This window comes from Saccostrea cucullata, unplaced genomic scaffold (assembly GCF_032062105.1).
Source record: "Saccostrea cucullata isolate Sc308-1 unplaced genomic scaffold, CSIRO_AGI_Scuc_v1 ctg3965, whole genome shotgun sequence".
NCBI classification, from domain to species: domain Eukaryota; kingdom Metazoa; phylum Mollusca; class Bivalvia; order Ostreida; family Ostreidae; genus Saccostrea; species Saccostrea cuccullata.
The window spans coordinates 94,069-111,729 of record NW_026941087.1 but is presented as its reverse complement, the minus strand read 5'-3'; the positions used below and the strand labels follow the sequence as shown (position 1 = coordinate 111,729).

At 30.2% G+C, this 17,661-nt stretch overlaps 1 protein-coding gene across 1 annotated transcript; it reads left to right on the top strand.

The window, feature by feature from the left end:
* The first annotated feature begins 4,318 nt into the window (after nt 1-4,318).
* On the top strand, nt 4,319-10,384 carry LOC134257073 (uncharacterized). The gene is made up of 5 exons (XM_062739720.1): nt 4,319-4,378; nt 5,106-5,335; nt 8,879-8,943; nt 9,128-9,259; nt 9,399-10,384. The coding sequence occupies exons 1-5, from the start codon at nt 4,319-4,321 to the stop codon at nt 10,181-10,183; spliced, it is 1,272 nt and encodes a 423-aa protein (XP_062595704.1). The 3' UTR covers nt 10,184-10,384.
* The last annotated feature ends 7,277 nt before the right edge of the window (nt 10,385-17,661 follow it).

The window sequence follows — 17,661 nt, the reverse complement described above, 5'->3', positions numbered from 1 at the left end:
TTGTCAAACAAAACAAAACAAAATAAAAGTATCAAAAAGCTATTGACGGGTTAAGATTGTGCATAATGAGACGATTATTTTGATATCCAACACGGAAGTAAAATAATTAAAAGTAGTATAAATATGCTTCAAAAAGACTTTGAGAGACATTTTAGCGGAAACTTGTTTACATTGAATAAGCCAAATAAATCCAACTTTCAGTATTATAATTAATTAATTTGTTTGTATCGTCAAATTCAAAATCAAATAGATAAATATATTGTTCTTTTTACAATGATAAAATACGTGCTTTAAATCAGTTTTATTTATTTATTCACTAACCATTTAAAAATCAATTATTGAATTGATTTTAAAAACTATTTTTTTAAATGCAGCTTACTCTTGTTGTGTAGGTGTTTGTTTGTGTAATTTTTTTTCCAAAAGGAACAAAAAAGCCATTCCAATTATTTTATGGATTAAACAGGTGTTAGAAAAATAAAAAAAATGGTAAATAAATAAAATAAATAATTAATTTATCACCATAGAAATGTCAAACTCTTTAATTATATTTTTTAAATTGACAAAACAACAAAATAATCAATTATTTATATCCCCGAAAATGAGATTTTTTTTTAGGGTTTTTTGTATTAATATTTTTATCCTAAACTAATGTTACAAAGTATTTTTTAAGCATATTAAAACAAATTTCAGTTATTTCACGTCCATGATAGATATCAAAATAATCGTCATATTATGCACAATTTTTATTTGTCAATTGGAATTTTATATTTTTACTTTGTTTTGATTGAAAAAAAATCGGTTTTCAAAACCCTAACACGATTATGATTGTTTACAAGTGACTCTGGGTACACAGTAATGACACCTATTGTCTTTTTCACTGACCTCTATACCTTGTTTATTTTGTGACAGAGAGCGACCCTGTTCTATCTGAGACTGTTTGAAATAACATTTTCTCTTTGTGAGAGAACCGAATTTTTTCAATCAAAACAAAATAAAAGTATCAAAAAAGCTATTGACGGGTTAATATTGTGCATAATGAGACGATTATTTTGATATCCAACACGGAAGTAAGATAATTAAAAGTAGTATAAATATGCTTCAAAAAGACTTTGAGAGACATTTTAGCGGAAACTTGTTTACATTAAATAAGCCAAATAAATCCAACTTTCGGGATTGTAATTAATTTTAAAAAAAAAATAAATAGATAAATGTATTGTTCTTTTTACAATGATTTTTTAAATACGTGTTTTAAATCTGTTTTACTTATTTATTCACTAACCATTTAAAAATCAATTATTGAATTGATTTTAAAAACTATTTTTTTTAAATGCAGCATTACTCTTGTTGTGTAGGTGTTTGTGTGTAATTTTTTTCCAACAGGTACAAAAAAGCCATTCCAATTATTTTATGGATTAAACAGGTGTTAGAAAAATAAATAAATTGTAAATAAATAAAATAAATAATTAATTTATCACCATAGAAATGTCAAACTCTTTAATTATATTTTTTAAATTGACAAAACAACAAAATAATCAATTATTTATATCCCCGAGAATGAGATTTGTAAGAGTTTTTTGTATAAATATTTTTATCCTAAACTATGTTACAAAGTATTTTTTAAGCATATCAAAACAGATTTCAGTTATTTTACGTCCATGATGGATATCAAAATAATCGTCAGATTATGCACAATTTTTATTTGTCAATTGCAATTTCATATTTTTACTCTGTTTTGATTGAAAAAAAAATCGGTTTTCAAAACCCTAACACGATTATGAAATAACTTCAAAGCCATTGATTGTTTACAAGTGACTCTGGGTACACAGTAATGACACCTATTGTCTTTTTCACTGACCTCTATACCTTGTTTATTTTGTGACAGAGACCGACCGTGTCCTATCTGAGGCTGTTTGAAATAACATTTTCTCTTTGTGAGAGAACCGAATTTTTTCAATCAAAACAAAATAAAAGTATCAAAAAAGCTATTGATGGGTTAAGATTGTGCATAATGAGACGATTATTTTGATATCCAACACGGAAATAAAATAATTAAAAGTAGTTTAAATATGCTTCAAAAAGACTTTGAAACACATTTTAGGGTAAAATTGTTTACATAAAATTAGCCAAATAAATCCAACTTTCGGGTATAAAATTAATAATTTTGTTTGTATATTCAATTTAGAAATAAGAAAAAAGTTTTTATGCAATGATTGATTACATGCAATTAATAAGATTAATTCTTTTTTAAAAGAACATCAATAAGTTAAAAATAAAACAAGAATTACCCCAGCTGTGGTTTTTTTTTCACAAAAGTTACAAAGTCACTCAAAGTATTTTAAGGATTAAATAAGTGTTCGCAAAATAAATAAATTAATTAATTAACTAATAAATCAAACCAAAGAATAATTAAATAATTAATTCTAAAAATTGATAGATAAATAATCTTTGAAGCAAAGATTAATTAATTTTTAATAGTTTTTTCAGAGTTATAAAAGAACACAATAAGTCTCATAACAAATTAAAAAAAAATACTACTATGTGTTTAAAATAATGTTCAAAAATTTCTTAGGTAAGTAACTCTGTGTACTAAATTGATAATCCCACATCTTAGGTAACCGTACAATGCTCTGGAAGTTTGTAAACTTCTTCTTTTTGCTTCAATGAACATATACAGGGGCGTACTGGGGCATATACTGGGGTTTACCGTAGTTGTCTGTAGGAAACAGTAGCCATACAGTGGCATACTGTAGGTGTATCGGGGTCTACTGTATGTAACTGTGGCATGCTGGGGATACATACAGTGGCATACAGAGATTTACTGTACATACAGAGCTAGCATACCGTAGCATACTGTAGATATACCGTAGATTACTGTGAAAATGCTGTAGGATACAGAGAAAGACAGTGGATTTTCATACGGACAGGGGTTTTAAAAGCCAGTAGTGCATGTTAGTCAGAATATTTCTATGCCAAAATGAATAGTATGTCTTTCTTTTTTGCTTACTGTTGTTATGTTTTTTAATTCATGGATGTTCAAAGTATCCCTAGTATCAATTTCCTTTGTGTTTTAATAATAGCTTGGAGTTGATTAAATATAATTGGTTAAATAAAAAAGGTGCATGTAACAACTTCTTCAGAGACACTTCATCATTTCTTTGAAAAACATTTTGCCTTTATGAATTATGTTTGTTGTTAAATGTCCCTCTCGAGATTTTCACTCATGATAATGATGCCACCACTTTCATTTGCCGATTGAGAGCTGCAAACTTTGATCTGGACTCGGCACTTACGACCATTAAGTATGGAGGGATCTTTTTCGTGCAAGCACTAACTCCAAAGACCGGCCTCCACGTTTCACGGTCGAATTCGAACCCACGACATAAAGATCAACTCCTTACTCCGCAACTCTAGAGCAGACAATCTAACGATATGTACCACGTGCGTGACGGCAAGTCGTAAAAAGAAGATAATCATTAATTTATATCAAAATTTAATCCTTAATTTTCAGGAAATTTGTCTATAAACTGTTGATTGACATACAAACATTTAGTACTGGATTTAACAGCCTTTCGGGCACTTTAAGATCAAGAGTGACAAGATATTTTGTACTTGTCTGTCATATGATCTCCATCTGCTCAATTCGAAATAGAAAGTTGCCAAGATTCGTAAGTATTACATTTATATTTCAATTTATTCTAAAATTGAATTGTTTCATAAAAGGAGAGTACTATCAAAGAATATTTTAGACTTAAAGAAGATGGATCGTGCTGTATGAACTTTTACAAGGATGGGGATATCTGTAAAGGTTGTATGCACTACCGATTTAGTTAAAGAATTATCAAATCTGAATTATTTTACCAGGAATTTAAAATATGCAACGTATGTTACGATTTCATAGTAAAAATCGAAAAATTGTTCCCAACCATTGTATGTTCCTAAAATTAAGAAGCAGTATACCTTTCAGAATGTCCACCCGGATACTTCGGATTTAGTTGTTCTGAAATTTGTCCTGAACCATATTATGGAGACTTATGTAGTCTGAAATGCAGATACTGTACGAACTGTAACTATGTATATATATATATATATATATATATATATATATGGTTGTACACTACTAGCAGGTAATCATATCAAGAATTGTATATTTTTTGCAACTACTTGATAAGGTGAATTAGTAATTCATTTATTAAGAAACGTTTTAGTACAGTACTTATGACGTACATTTTTTGATACACACTGATTCATATCATTAGAGCCTATTATATCAGATGTCTCAAGAAAAGGAAGTTCTAGCACTAGACCTACAACTGCTATCATGTCGACCATGCCATCAGTCCATACATCAAGTGTACCTGAAAATCAAAGTCCCATCAAAGTATCTATAGGTCGTAACAAGACTGAAAATGAAAGATCTAGTCTAGTGTTTTTAAATAGTACTCCTAAATTTAATATTGCAATTATCTATACAAGCGGATTACCTATATCTTTCGTAATTCTGCTGATATTATTAGAGAGGTAAAGCAGATGACCGTGTACGTCTACGTGTAGCTAGGGAAATCACCTAATTTAATGCGATTTACGTCATCAGTTTTGCATACCGCGTAATTCTACAAGTTGTACACAACGTGTAGATTTGCAAGTACACGAAGGTGACAATTTGTACTTTTTAAACTCAAAATACAGAATATATATTTTTCAATCGGTGTTTGGTATGAAGTTGAGAATTTATAACGTGCATCAAATGCTTCTTTTTTATTTCAAGGCATGGATTTATTTGATACAAATACATTGTAAAGTGGCTTGCTGAAATGACGTTTTACACGTACCGGTACAGGTGCAGTCTGTTAAACAGAACACGACGATAGTTATGCGTACGTGTAAAATCACTTCTAGGTTTATACGTACAAGTAGACGTAAACGGTCAAAGGCTTAACCTGTCTAACTGTGAGAGAAATACGAAACTTTTGCAAGATATCGGCTCCTCCTACAATTAAAAACAAGTCACACAACAGTTTCGTAGACAACATATATTCTAAGGTTTCTGATGCCATTGATCGGGTCATTTCACGTGAAGAAATTGACTCATCTATGTTAAATGACAGTGTAATAATCAGGACGGCGTTTCCGAAATCGTAGTGGGTGACTGTAAAGACTGTATTTATAGCACTGTGTACAAAGAGAATGAAGAGACTGGAGACACAAAATTATCTTTACAAACATCTGGTTCTGAGGCCAGCAATGCGTTAGGCCTTTGTACTAATAAGGATAAAACAACATTTATAAATGATTGCCCTGACCAACAAAATGAAATTTTCATCAAATCCCCACAAAGGTAAACAACAAAGAATTCTTTTCTCCAGAGTGTTTGCAGAGCTCCACAGAATTTAACAGAAGAGAAATAGAGATGGCTATGAGCGACACCATTCAGGATACTAGTCTAACTTTTGGACAATTTGTATTGGTAATTGAAACAACAGAGACGACATCTTTTTGAAGACATGTTCCCCACCTACTGACATTTTATTGAATTTCTTTCTCTTTTGGGTGAAAAACATGTTTACCTGATACCAGGCAAACATCATCTTTACAAACATCTATGTTTGAAGCCGACAATACTTTAGACCTTTGTAATAATAAAGAGAAACTGATCAAAAATGATAATCAACAAAATGAAACTACTTTTCATCAAATCTCCACAAAGGAAACCAACAAAGAAACCTTTTCTGCTGAGTCTGTGCAGAATCCACGGAACTAGGGATAGCGACTCAAGTCAGGATACTAACCAAACATTTGCCAAATTATTATTGGTAAATGAAACAACAGAGACGTCTTTTTGATGACATGTTTCCCCTACCTATTGACAAATCATTTAATTTCTTTAAAGAGTTGTGTTGTCTATTGACTTGATATAAAACTTAGCATATTAAGAATTATAATTGTACATGGATACATTTCAGTTTTCCCAAAATATTTAATATTAAAAAATATATTTATACAACAAAGTCCTTTAGACAAAAATATTTCTCGGAACTTCGTTCTTTTGTAGGTTTTTATTGTAAAGAAATATTTTTGCAAATATGAATATATTTATTGAAGGCAAAAATATTTATGATATCAAATAGCAAATAAAACTACCCGTTTTAAATCTTTTTTAGTTATCAACCAACAGAATTAAATTCCACATGAAATTTTAAAACGCTATCGATAAAAGGAACAAAATACGCGTGAAAACGTTTAAAAACATTTTCCAAAATGTTTTTAAAATATTATAAAGTTTTGTGATATTTTAAGTCATAAAAGGAAGTTTATCATTGATTTTAATGAAACTCTATTATGCATGTATTCAGGAAATTTAACGACAAAATATTATATGTAACTAACATGCCCAATTTTTACACACACAATTAATCAACTGTTGATGCATTTTGTGGATTTTGTTAAATGAATGCTTTAATCATGATCCTGCCCTCAAGCATGCCAATAGATGCAAGATGTTTTGCGTGTGTTTCTTGTATTTTGTCCTTTTGGCTCAAAAGAAATGGCGTAGAGAGTTACCAAAATGAGTAAGACATTTTTTTCAACTCTTTTCTTCTGAATGATTCTACTCTGTTTGATTTTCAATTTATTAAACTAAAAACATATTTGAATCCGAAAATGTCATTTATTTTAGCAAAATGACTATCAACTTTATCATATGAATAACATATCTACAATATTAAAAAGTAATAACAAAACATATGCTAATTACTTATATTATACTTTCATGTAAATTAGTTGAATCTGATTGGTCGAGAAATATTTGTTAAAAAACACTATTACCAGCTGAATAAGGTAGCCGCGTCCTCCAGCGTACCAACAGTCAACATTGCTAGACGACGGGTGATATTCCAAAAGGTAGCGACTGCGCATAATTTATGCGCGCAAAGTTCAATGTTAAATGTATTTGTATAAAACATTCAGTATAATATAATAAATATTGCATGTAGTTGAGTGTAACATTGAAAATTTTCACCCCGCGAAAACCATTGTCAACCTCGGCTGCACCTCAGCTGACAAGGATTTCCTTGAGGTGAAAATTTTCAATGTTACACTCAACTACATGCAATATTTATATAAGAGTTCAAATTGCGGCTCTGAAAATTAAAGGTGAGGGATGATATTTCCGCATGAAGATGCAGTTTATGACAAGGTGTTGGATGGGTTAATAATTTCTTGTAGTTGTGCCACAAACTTGCTCGGTTTTGAAGGAATAGCTTCTGTCACCATCTCTTTCAACATTGCCTTGACTTTCTCCTTAAAGTTATCCGTTACCCATCTTCTTTTCCTATTTAAAGACTTGACAATCTTTCTCAACATCAGTTAGAATTGTTTTGATTAATGCTGCCACCTAGCGGTGAAATTCGCAGTAAAAAAAAACTGCTGCCATCCAGTGGTGTTTAAACTACAATAACAAATCAAGATTGTCAAACAATGCATTTATTTATATAAATGTAAATTACTACTACATTGCGAGTGGCCCTAAAACCAAATCAAGAATGGAAACGTCATTAAACAGAGCATCAATATGTTTTACATACCTTGAGCATGCAAGAAAATTCCAAATAAAAACTTAAAAGTGTTTTACACGCTAATGGGATGTTGTTCCATGTATCTTGGTCGAAACGTTTTAAGGATGAATTTTGTTTTGAATTGATATTTTTGCGTCTGCATATTGTTTCTTTGGAATTTAAGGCATGTCACTCGTTGCTTTTTTCTTTAATCTTTCCCATTTGCAAGGAATGATATATTGTTTGTATTCTATTATTTTTCATAAGTAGTCTATAAATTCATCTGTATTACATACTAACGTTCTATTTGTATTCCAATTTTTTCTACATTGTACATATTTTCCCTTTGTATTGTTTGATTTTAATTTATTTCATCTCATAATTTTGTTTTTTTTTTCTAAAGAATTTTCATTTGTATGTCTTTTTATAATGCTTTTCACATTCTGTATATATTTTATTGTGTGTAGTTATATACATGTATTTTGTCATATGAATTGTAAATCTATATAATCTTTGATTCATTCATTTGATGCAAAGCAAATGAAAATTATAAAATATTTATGACCAATAATTTAATACAGATGAAAAGTTATACATTACATATTGAAAAATATTGATAACATAGGAAAATTATCAAATACAAATGAAAAAAATATGAAATACACATTGGGATAGATATTGCATTCATAGCATAAAAAGATGCGTCTATAGTCGTATGAAAATAAGTGGTTAGTGTGGGTTCATAGTGAGAGAAAACAGAGAATATGCACGGATAAAGATATGAATGATCAACACAATGTTACAGTTGTTAGCTTCACGGATGTTAAAGTATTTAAAGAATTTATCTCTTATATATCATTGGTTTTGTACAAACACCATTGGATAAATCAGATTGCACAAGAAACAACCTTTAACGAAATGTTATATTTAAAAAAACCCTTTAATTATAAAACAAATTTACGATATATTTTGAGAAGTCGGAAAAGGAAGTAAATATTTTTTTAGATGAAACTTTGTTCTATATTCAGGAAGGTTTACAATAAAAGATTAATTGATATGCAAATTTATTACAGTGGAAGTGCATATAAGACTTGTTCATGCATTTTAATATTAAAAAAGAGGGCAGAGTTAAAGATTATGTTGTTTTCTTTTCATCAAAGATGACATTTAGATTTTTAGCACTTGTTTGTCATCTGATCTTTTTTAATGACGGAAATGACATAGACATTTTCCGAAATCTGTAACAAATCTTTTTTAAGTATTTTCAATCTATTTTAAAAATAAAATGTGTTTCATGACAGGAAAATATAAACTGGTACTATTTTTAGGCTCCAAGTCAATGGATCAGGAAAATGCAGTTATAATTATTTCAGAGATGGGAATAACTGTAAAGGTTGTATTTTAATACTTGTTTTACCTAAAAAAAAAAGATTAAATCTTGATTATTTTGTGTATGAAGTAAAAAAAAAATAACAACGTATATACGGCATTTATAGTAAAAACTACAGACTGTTCTCATACAATACCTGAGAAAAGATGTATAGTTCCTGAAGTAATATATTGAATACACTTTTCAGAATGTCCACCCGGATACCATGGATATAATTGTTCTCAAACTTGTCCTAAGCAAACTTTTGGAACCTTATGTAGTCTGAATTGCAGTAAATGTACAATCTGTAATCATGTATATGGTTGTACATTATCAACAGGTAATCTTATCAAATTTTGACTTTTTCATCGGCACTTCATTTACTGGAACTAAATTAAATTAAAGATTACCACATTTATTTAGAAGTGTTTAAGTACTTATGTCTTACATTTTGAATAAAAACTGTTTCATATTATTAGAGCATATACAATCAGATGTCTCTAGAAAAAGAAGTTTTAGCATTAGACCTGCAACTGCTATCATGGCGTCCAGGCCATCAAAAAATTCATCAGATATGTTTGAAATTGAAAGCTCGAGTTTGATATCTTTAAACGGTAACAAGACTCTTTCTAAGTCTAACATTGCAATAATTATCTATACAACCGGATCATTTATATCTCTTGTAATTCTACTGATCATTGTAAGAGAAATACGCAACTTTTGCAAGATACTATTTCCTCCCGCAAATAAAAACATGCCACAAAACATTGATGTCGTAGACAACATATATTCAGAAGTTTCTGACGTCATTGATTGTGTCATTTCACGTAAAGATATTGCCTCATATATGATAAACGTAAATAGTAATGATCAGGATGAAGTTTCCGAAATCTTAGAGGGGGACTGTACAGACTGTATTGATAGCACTGTGTGTAGAAAGATGGAAGAGACTGGCGAACCAAAATTATCTTTACAAACATCAAGGTATGAGGCTAGCAATACTTTAGGCCGTTGTGCTATTAAGGATAAAATAACATTAATAAATGATTGCCCTGATCAACAAAATGAAAATGTTCACCAAATCTCCACAAAGGAAAACAAGGAAGAAATCTTTTCACCAGAGACTCTGCAGAGCTCCACAGAATTTAACGGAAGAGAGACAGTTGAAAAAATGAGCGACACCAGTCAAAATACTAATGTTGATTTAGCCCAATTTGCCCAATTTGCCTTGGTAAATGAAACAACAGAAACGACATCCTTTTAATGTTAAATTTTTCCAATCTATTGACATGTCATTATATCTCTAGCTGAAATGAATTTATTATGTCATTTTAACTTTTTGTATTATTCTCTGCGAGTAGAGGGATGAAATTTCATGTCTAATGTGAGAACGCTAAATTTAATCTCTATTTTAAATTTCAATATTTATGGTAATGGCATTTTCCAAAATATAACTTTGAAATAAAAAAGTGAAGATAATAAACATGCTGAAATAGACTTTTAGTTCTTATTTAAAAGTATTATGCGTTTATAAAGAATGCTATTGCCCTATTTTAGACTTGAAACACGTCGCATATGTGTTTGGAATATATTGTCAATGATTTAAATAAAAACTCTTATACCGAGGTAAAAAAAAAAAAAAAAAAAAAAAACATTTTTGGTCAGTGATAATCAATTCCATTCGCGACTAGTTACAAGTTAGCAGACAACAGATGGTCCTTCCCAAGACAAAATGAACTGCTGTTTTTAGCTGTTATATAGCAGTGTGTTACCAGTTTTTCAAATTTACATGTTATTTAGCAGTTCTCAACTGTTTATTTAATAGCTGTTTTCAAAACTGTTTCAAGAGCAGTAAGCTTAAGCTGATTTTAAGCTGTTCTTTAGCTGTTCATCTCATTACAGGTAATAAAAAAACTTCTTTGGAGTTAACAGCAGTTCTCTGTTTCTCTTAGCTGTTATGTATAATATGATCGGGATCGAAAGTAATTTTTGAAATGTCGGACTTGGTATCAATAAATTTAAACAACAAACCGCCAAAATTCAACCTTGGCTTCCATGTTGGATTGTTTGAAGAGAAAGAAAGTGAATATCTAGGACTGGAGAGGGGGATTGCTGATCAGTTAGCCTGAGATTGAATTGCTATAGCTACCAAAAGATGCAGATATTTTATATACAGTAGGTATCCATATGTCTGTTGTTAAATAGAAATTAAATGCCCTATATCTGCTACGTTTCAGCCACATTCAGACAGCTCATAGTCTATTCTCTTATAGGGAAGTGGACAGGCTTTCGCCTACATCCACTTCTCTTCGCAGGCCGTCATGTTGTTATTCTGGAAAACGTGTAATTGAAGCTTACAGCAGTTTTTGAAGCAGTTCTTATCAATATTCATATCAGACAGCTGTTTTCACAGACCTCATTAAAATATGTTGGCCTATACAACAGCTAAAAGAACTGGGAATGCTAAATAACTGCTGTTAACTGCTATTTGATTGTGTGTATGCAAATTACTAATGAACTGTAATGTAGATTGTCAGATAAAATTGAAGATATATTTACTAAATTGACCCAGCTAACTAATAAAAATCGTTAACAGGGTAGAATCACAGATCCCTTTAAAAACCAGAGGTGAGACCGGGGTTTTAATGTAGTAAACATCTGCTGTTGACAGGCCGCAAGAAAGGCAAGGCATGTGTTGATCAGGCCCAGAGTACTGTGTAGTCAATATTATAAAAGCAATGACTAAAAAATAATATATGAAACGCACAATAAGGCAAAATACGACACAACGATCAATCATATTTACAGCAATGTCGTTTTAATGTCATTGTAGATTTTACAAAAATCTGACTTCAAAATAAGTTATTGAATTATCTGCTGATCAACTTTATTGTCGGTAGTTTGCTTTGGTTAAAAAACAATTTTACTCAAGTATATCAAGTATTTAAAGATATAAATACGATATTGAAATGATCTTGAAATATAACTACATGAAAAGAGGAGAAGTCTTTGAAAAAAATGAGGTCATGGACACTTATTTCCGTAAACTCGGGTCCATTTTGAAATATCAAATCGAAATTAGACTTTTTCACTGACGTAGTTGATACGATCGTCAAGATATTGAATGGTCTCTAGAACCAGGCTTTCTAACAATCTCTTTGAATAGTCATGGGCACTGTACGTGCTCCATTTAATCCGATTTGTCTAAAATAGACTTTTTGTTAAAACTATAACATATTATGAGTAATGCTATATTCTACATTAGAACATATTATGAGTAATACTATATTCTACATTAGATGTTAGAAACACAAAATTATATCTTCTTGTTACCAGAGGAGGCATCTCAAAATGCAAAAGTTAACGAATTTTCCTGTTGTTATAGAGTACTAAAAATATAACGAGCACAAAAAATTTATATGAAAACATAATAGAAATATTAGAGATATTCTTAAATTTCTTTGTTTTAAATTTCAAAAGCAGATGTTCATTTCTTTTTCTTTAATAATATTTTGATTATCCGTTTCTTTAGAGCTTCAGTTTATCGGAACGTCAAAAACACACTCAAAGGACGTCAACATACCTATCAATTTCAAAATCGATTAAGAAATCAGTTAAATAAAATTGTAATTACATTTGTGAAGCTCTTGTTTCTTAAGTTTGTTTAACTGTATTAATCAAGTGAAGAATGTTGATTTGAAATATTAAGTACGCTTCATTTTACTATGATGTGCGAAAAACTGCGCTATGAAAACCAAAGTTGGTCCCCTAAATTTTTATATAAAACCCCATTTTTTCACAAGAATCCCTGATCATAGAGATATGGAAGTCATTATTTTGACAGGGACACTTTTTTCATCATAAATATTAAACTTTTAACAGACAGTGTGAAGCTTAAGGGGAGGGAAAATTTTGAGGTGTATTATGAATTATCAGTATGTGTTCAATAGAACCCCCTCCTTGCACTTATGTCCAGCAGGGCTTGTTAAAATGAAAAGTATATTTGTTATCCAGATTTAATGATTTAATATTTTCAAATTTTATTCAACTTACTTGAGTACATAGTAGTTATTGCCAAATGAATAGCAATCCATGGTCCACAAAGGAGAACCACCATAATCCACTACCATCTTATAATTTTGAATTGAGTTAGAAGATACCGTCCATGTTCCACGATTACTGGTCACCCAAGTCCCAGTAAATGGTAGAGTGCATGTCGATTCTAAAAAGAAAGAAATTTAGATGGATATTCTAGTCATCTTTATATTGTATGGTTTTTATACTGACTTTTAATATGCGATATAAATACAAGAAATTAGACTTATGCTTTTTGTCCAAATATTATTAAATAAAAAAAAATCAAATCTATGCACAATATCAAAGAAAAGAAATCTTGTTTTATTAAAAGAAAATAACTCTTAAATACTATTTTTAAATCGTATTCATTTCAAAATAAAGGTAACAAACTTGACATAATCAAAACCCCAAACAAAAATATTTGGGAACAATGCATAAATTTAATACAGACCCCCTAAAACTCCAGAGGGGAATGAAGTGCCTCGAATTATTTTATATATTGTAGAGAAGTATAATATATTTAATATATTTCTATTAAGTAATATAATATACACTATAGATGTGTTAAGTACTTACCTACAGGAAGGGGAAAAAGTGTAAAAAGTATGCAGAGTAAAGTTTGTTGTTCCATATCAATTAATTGGTTTCAGTTACATACAGTTTTTGCGAATCATTTGTTAAATAATCAGCTCGAATCAGAGTACGTCTGATCTCATCGACTCCTTTAAAAACTGAAAACTTTTTTGACACTGTGTATGTTCTACCTTAATATTTGCATTTTAAAGAATAAAGTAATTCAGGTAAAGATATTCTTCTTTTAACTAGCACTCCTGGCTCTCCTTGAAATTCTTAAATCTGACTTTATGCGTATCTTTATGCCAACTGCCAGTCTAAAAGAGGAGATTTATCCAATATCACGTCTCGCATTTATTACCTTTTGTATTATAATGATACAACTTGAAAAAAAAACAATCATGGTAACAGAAAGGGTTTAAGTTTAATTAAGATACACGAAAATAATATTAGAAATTAGGGATGGCAAATTGTAACTTGTTAATCGATTAATTGGTCGAAACGATGCTAATCGGTTAGAAAATCTGTAATCGGTTAGTTGGAAAAAATAAAATACATGTTAATTTGAGCGCAATTACCTTAAAATCCTTTCTATTTTTCTTTTAGAAAGGAAAGCGCAGAATAGATTTTAATTCAGTGTTTTTACACATCTTATAAGAATATTTGTAGGTAATTTTAGCTCTCCAGATTGAGATTGCAGGGTAATTGATCAATTTGTAAAGTGTTAATTACTGATTTTTATAACATCATACCGTTACCCAGATAGTCATTTGTTTTGTTTTTAAATTATATTAAAAACATCACCGTTAAGCACTTTGAATTATAGTATGTGTATATTTTGCCGTTATCTATTAAATATGTATTAATATAAAGAATTAGCTTCTTTAACACGGCGTAAGAAAATTATCCCTGATTGATTTCTTAAAAAAGATTCATGGTATTCTTAATTTTTTTTTCTTGTCTGTTGAAATTGAAATAAAATATACTCTTATGCACATAAAATTCCCCCTATCAAAATAATAAACAGAATGTAACTTCTAAGTAAACGTCTTTTAAGACTTTTGGTTATATAATTTTTGTAACGACAGTTACTGCTCTTAATGTGCCCTTAAAGAAAAGGAACACTACAGTTCTTTGATAATTTTGATTTTTAAGGAAACTATTGCCTAGAAGTGACCCATGAGCCTACATGCCTACTTCAATATTCTTGGACGAAAATACTAATTTGAGTGTTGTTCTTTGACATTACTTTGTACAAAAAATCAATAAACATTTATATAAATGATTTTTTTTATCTTTTATTTAGTTTCTGGTGTTTTATCGTTCATCTTAAAATATCATTAAAGTCCCCTAAAGTATTCTTGGTCTTAAACATTTGTTACATTTGTCTAATTTTTGTCTGGCGTAAGATTACATTAACTTTTTCTTATATAAAAAGAAACTACCACGGCATGATAATGGTTTGTATTACACAATTTTGTTGGCATTATCTTCGAACCTTGACATATCTGCAAACCTCTTTAAAAAATTTTTGGACGTAAGTTCACACTTAATTTGCAGTGTTGAATATAAGGTACTTTTATTATCAGACAATGATCTAATTTTTACAAATTTAATCATGAGAATGTGCTTAAAATCAAATTTCAAAAAATCAATCCTTTATGCAGATTTTAAAAACCTGGTCTAATTATGAGATGTCTGCTGAATGCATAAAGGTCTGCACAAATGTCTCTTCAATTCATCTACTTAAATGACATTTTAAATATAAAATTAAATACATTGACTTTCTTGTCACAAGTATGACCTTAAAATCAGTCGATGTCTTATTAACTTTATATACAACATGCAATGTTACTCCATCCATTTCTATATTTAGATATTTTCACTCTTTTAAAGCTTGCCCCATTTTAGCATTGAAAGGCTATTAAGTGGCCAAAATGTCCTTTACACTTACATAAAATTCAAAACTATAAAACCCATATCATAATTCATATGAAAAAGAGGCTCATGAGTCGCATCGCTCACCTGAGCACATTTGCTAGTAATAAAGATAAATTATTTCAGTATTGAAGAGTTTAAATGGAATGGGGGATGGTAAAATTTAAATTACCTGATGATGCTTCAATATAATGAATAGTTTTTGCTGTTCCTGAGGAGTATTTATTTCCTTTTTAATGGGGTATTCATATGGAAAAAAAACCCTATTGTGGCCAAGCACTACCTCCGTGGGCCTGATTTGAACCAATATGATTTCATACAACCTGAGAATGGATCCATATCGATATGGCTTATCATGTCTTTTCAGTTTTTGAGAAAAAAATTTTTTTTACTTAATATTTCTATGTTAAACTATGAACCAACATTGTTGCCCAACCTACACGCCAGGGTCATGAATTGAATTATCTTGAATGACCACTACCTTAGGATGCTTCCGTAAAGATATGACCAATCATAGCTGCTGTTCTTAAAGAGAAGACTTTAAGAATTTTACAAAAAACTGGAAAAAATATTAACTTAGACCCAATTTCTGTTATATTACATATTTCTGGCAAAGAAAACAAAATATCTTTAAATTTCATTATATTGCTTGTAAAACAGTATGTATACCAAAAATCTAGAAATTGTAAACCTTTGATATTCAACGAAGTAAAAAATGTTATATACAAATATATAGTTACTATAGTTTTGAAAAATATTTGTATGCATTAAATATGGAAGACACCCAGTTAAAAAAGAGATGGCAATTGTTAGACAATCTATTTGAAAAATGATCTGCTTTAACATTCATAAAAGGACATTGTAATTTTTACTTTTGTCTTTTTTTCCTTTCTTTATTATAAATATACTTCTAGTGATAGTAAACACTGTATAATATATAAACATGCATATATATATATATATAAACATGCATAGAGAGAGAGAGAGAGAGAGAGAGAGAGAGAGAGAGAGAGAGAGAGAGAGAGAGAGAGAGAGAGAGAGAGAGAGGGATAGAGAGAGAGAGAGAGAGAGAGAGAGAGAGAGAGAGAGAGAGAGAGAGAGAGAGAGAGAGAGAGAGAGAGAGAGAGAGAGAGAGAGAGAGAGAGAGAGAGAGAGAGAGAGAGAGAGAGAGAGAGAGAGAGAGTTGAAAATAGTTCACAGTCGATGTCACACAGGTGAAAATATTTATAAAAGAAAAAGAAAATGAAGTTTCCAAATATCATTTAACACAAGCGCTTTCTGGATTTCATAATCCGTCTTCAGGTGTACATGAAGGATATGGAAATAACGAACAGTATTCAATCTCAACGTCCATTAAACAAATATACAAAATAAGAGCAGAGCAAACACGGACCTCCGAAACATCAGAGGTAGGATCAGGTGCCATGGAGGAGTGAGCATCCCCTGCCGACCGGTCACACCCGCCGTGTGCTCGTTGTCATAATTAGGAAATAAAGGAAAAAATCCGTGGTCAATTCAGTGTATAAATAATGGACTAACAAATGGACTAATAAATTGAACTGATTGTTTTGCTTAGTAACGTTAACTATGACGTCATGACGTCATGAGAGTCTTTGCAGGGAAGGAAGTAATCTATGACGCCATAGTATGGCTACGTTACGTAAAAAGTTAGGGAAAATCAAATTGGACATGGCTACGTTACGTAAAAGTTAAGGAAAATAAAATTGGACATGGCTACGTTACGTAAAAGTTAGGGAAAATCCAATTTGATTTTCCCTAACTTTTACGTAACGTAGCCATACTATGACGTCATAGATTACTTCCTTCCCTGCAAAGACTCTCATGACGTTATGACGTCATAGTTAACGTTACTAAGCAAAACAATCAGTTCAATTTATGTACACCTGAAGACGGATTATGAAATCCAGAAAGCGCTTGTGTTAAATGAAATTTGGAAACTTCATTTTCTTTTTCTTTTATAACTATATATATATATATATATATATATATATATATATATATATATATATATATATATATATATATATATATATATATATATGGGGTAAAATTTATAAATAGAAAATGTCACTAAAATCGTCTTCTCAAAAACAACAAATTCATGATTTTTCATATTTTTGGAAGCATCTTTAG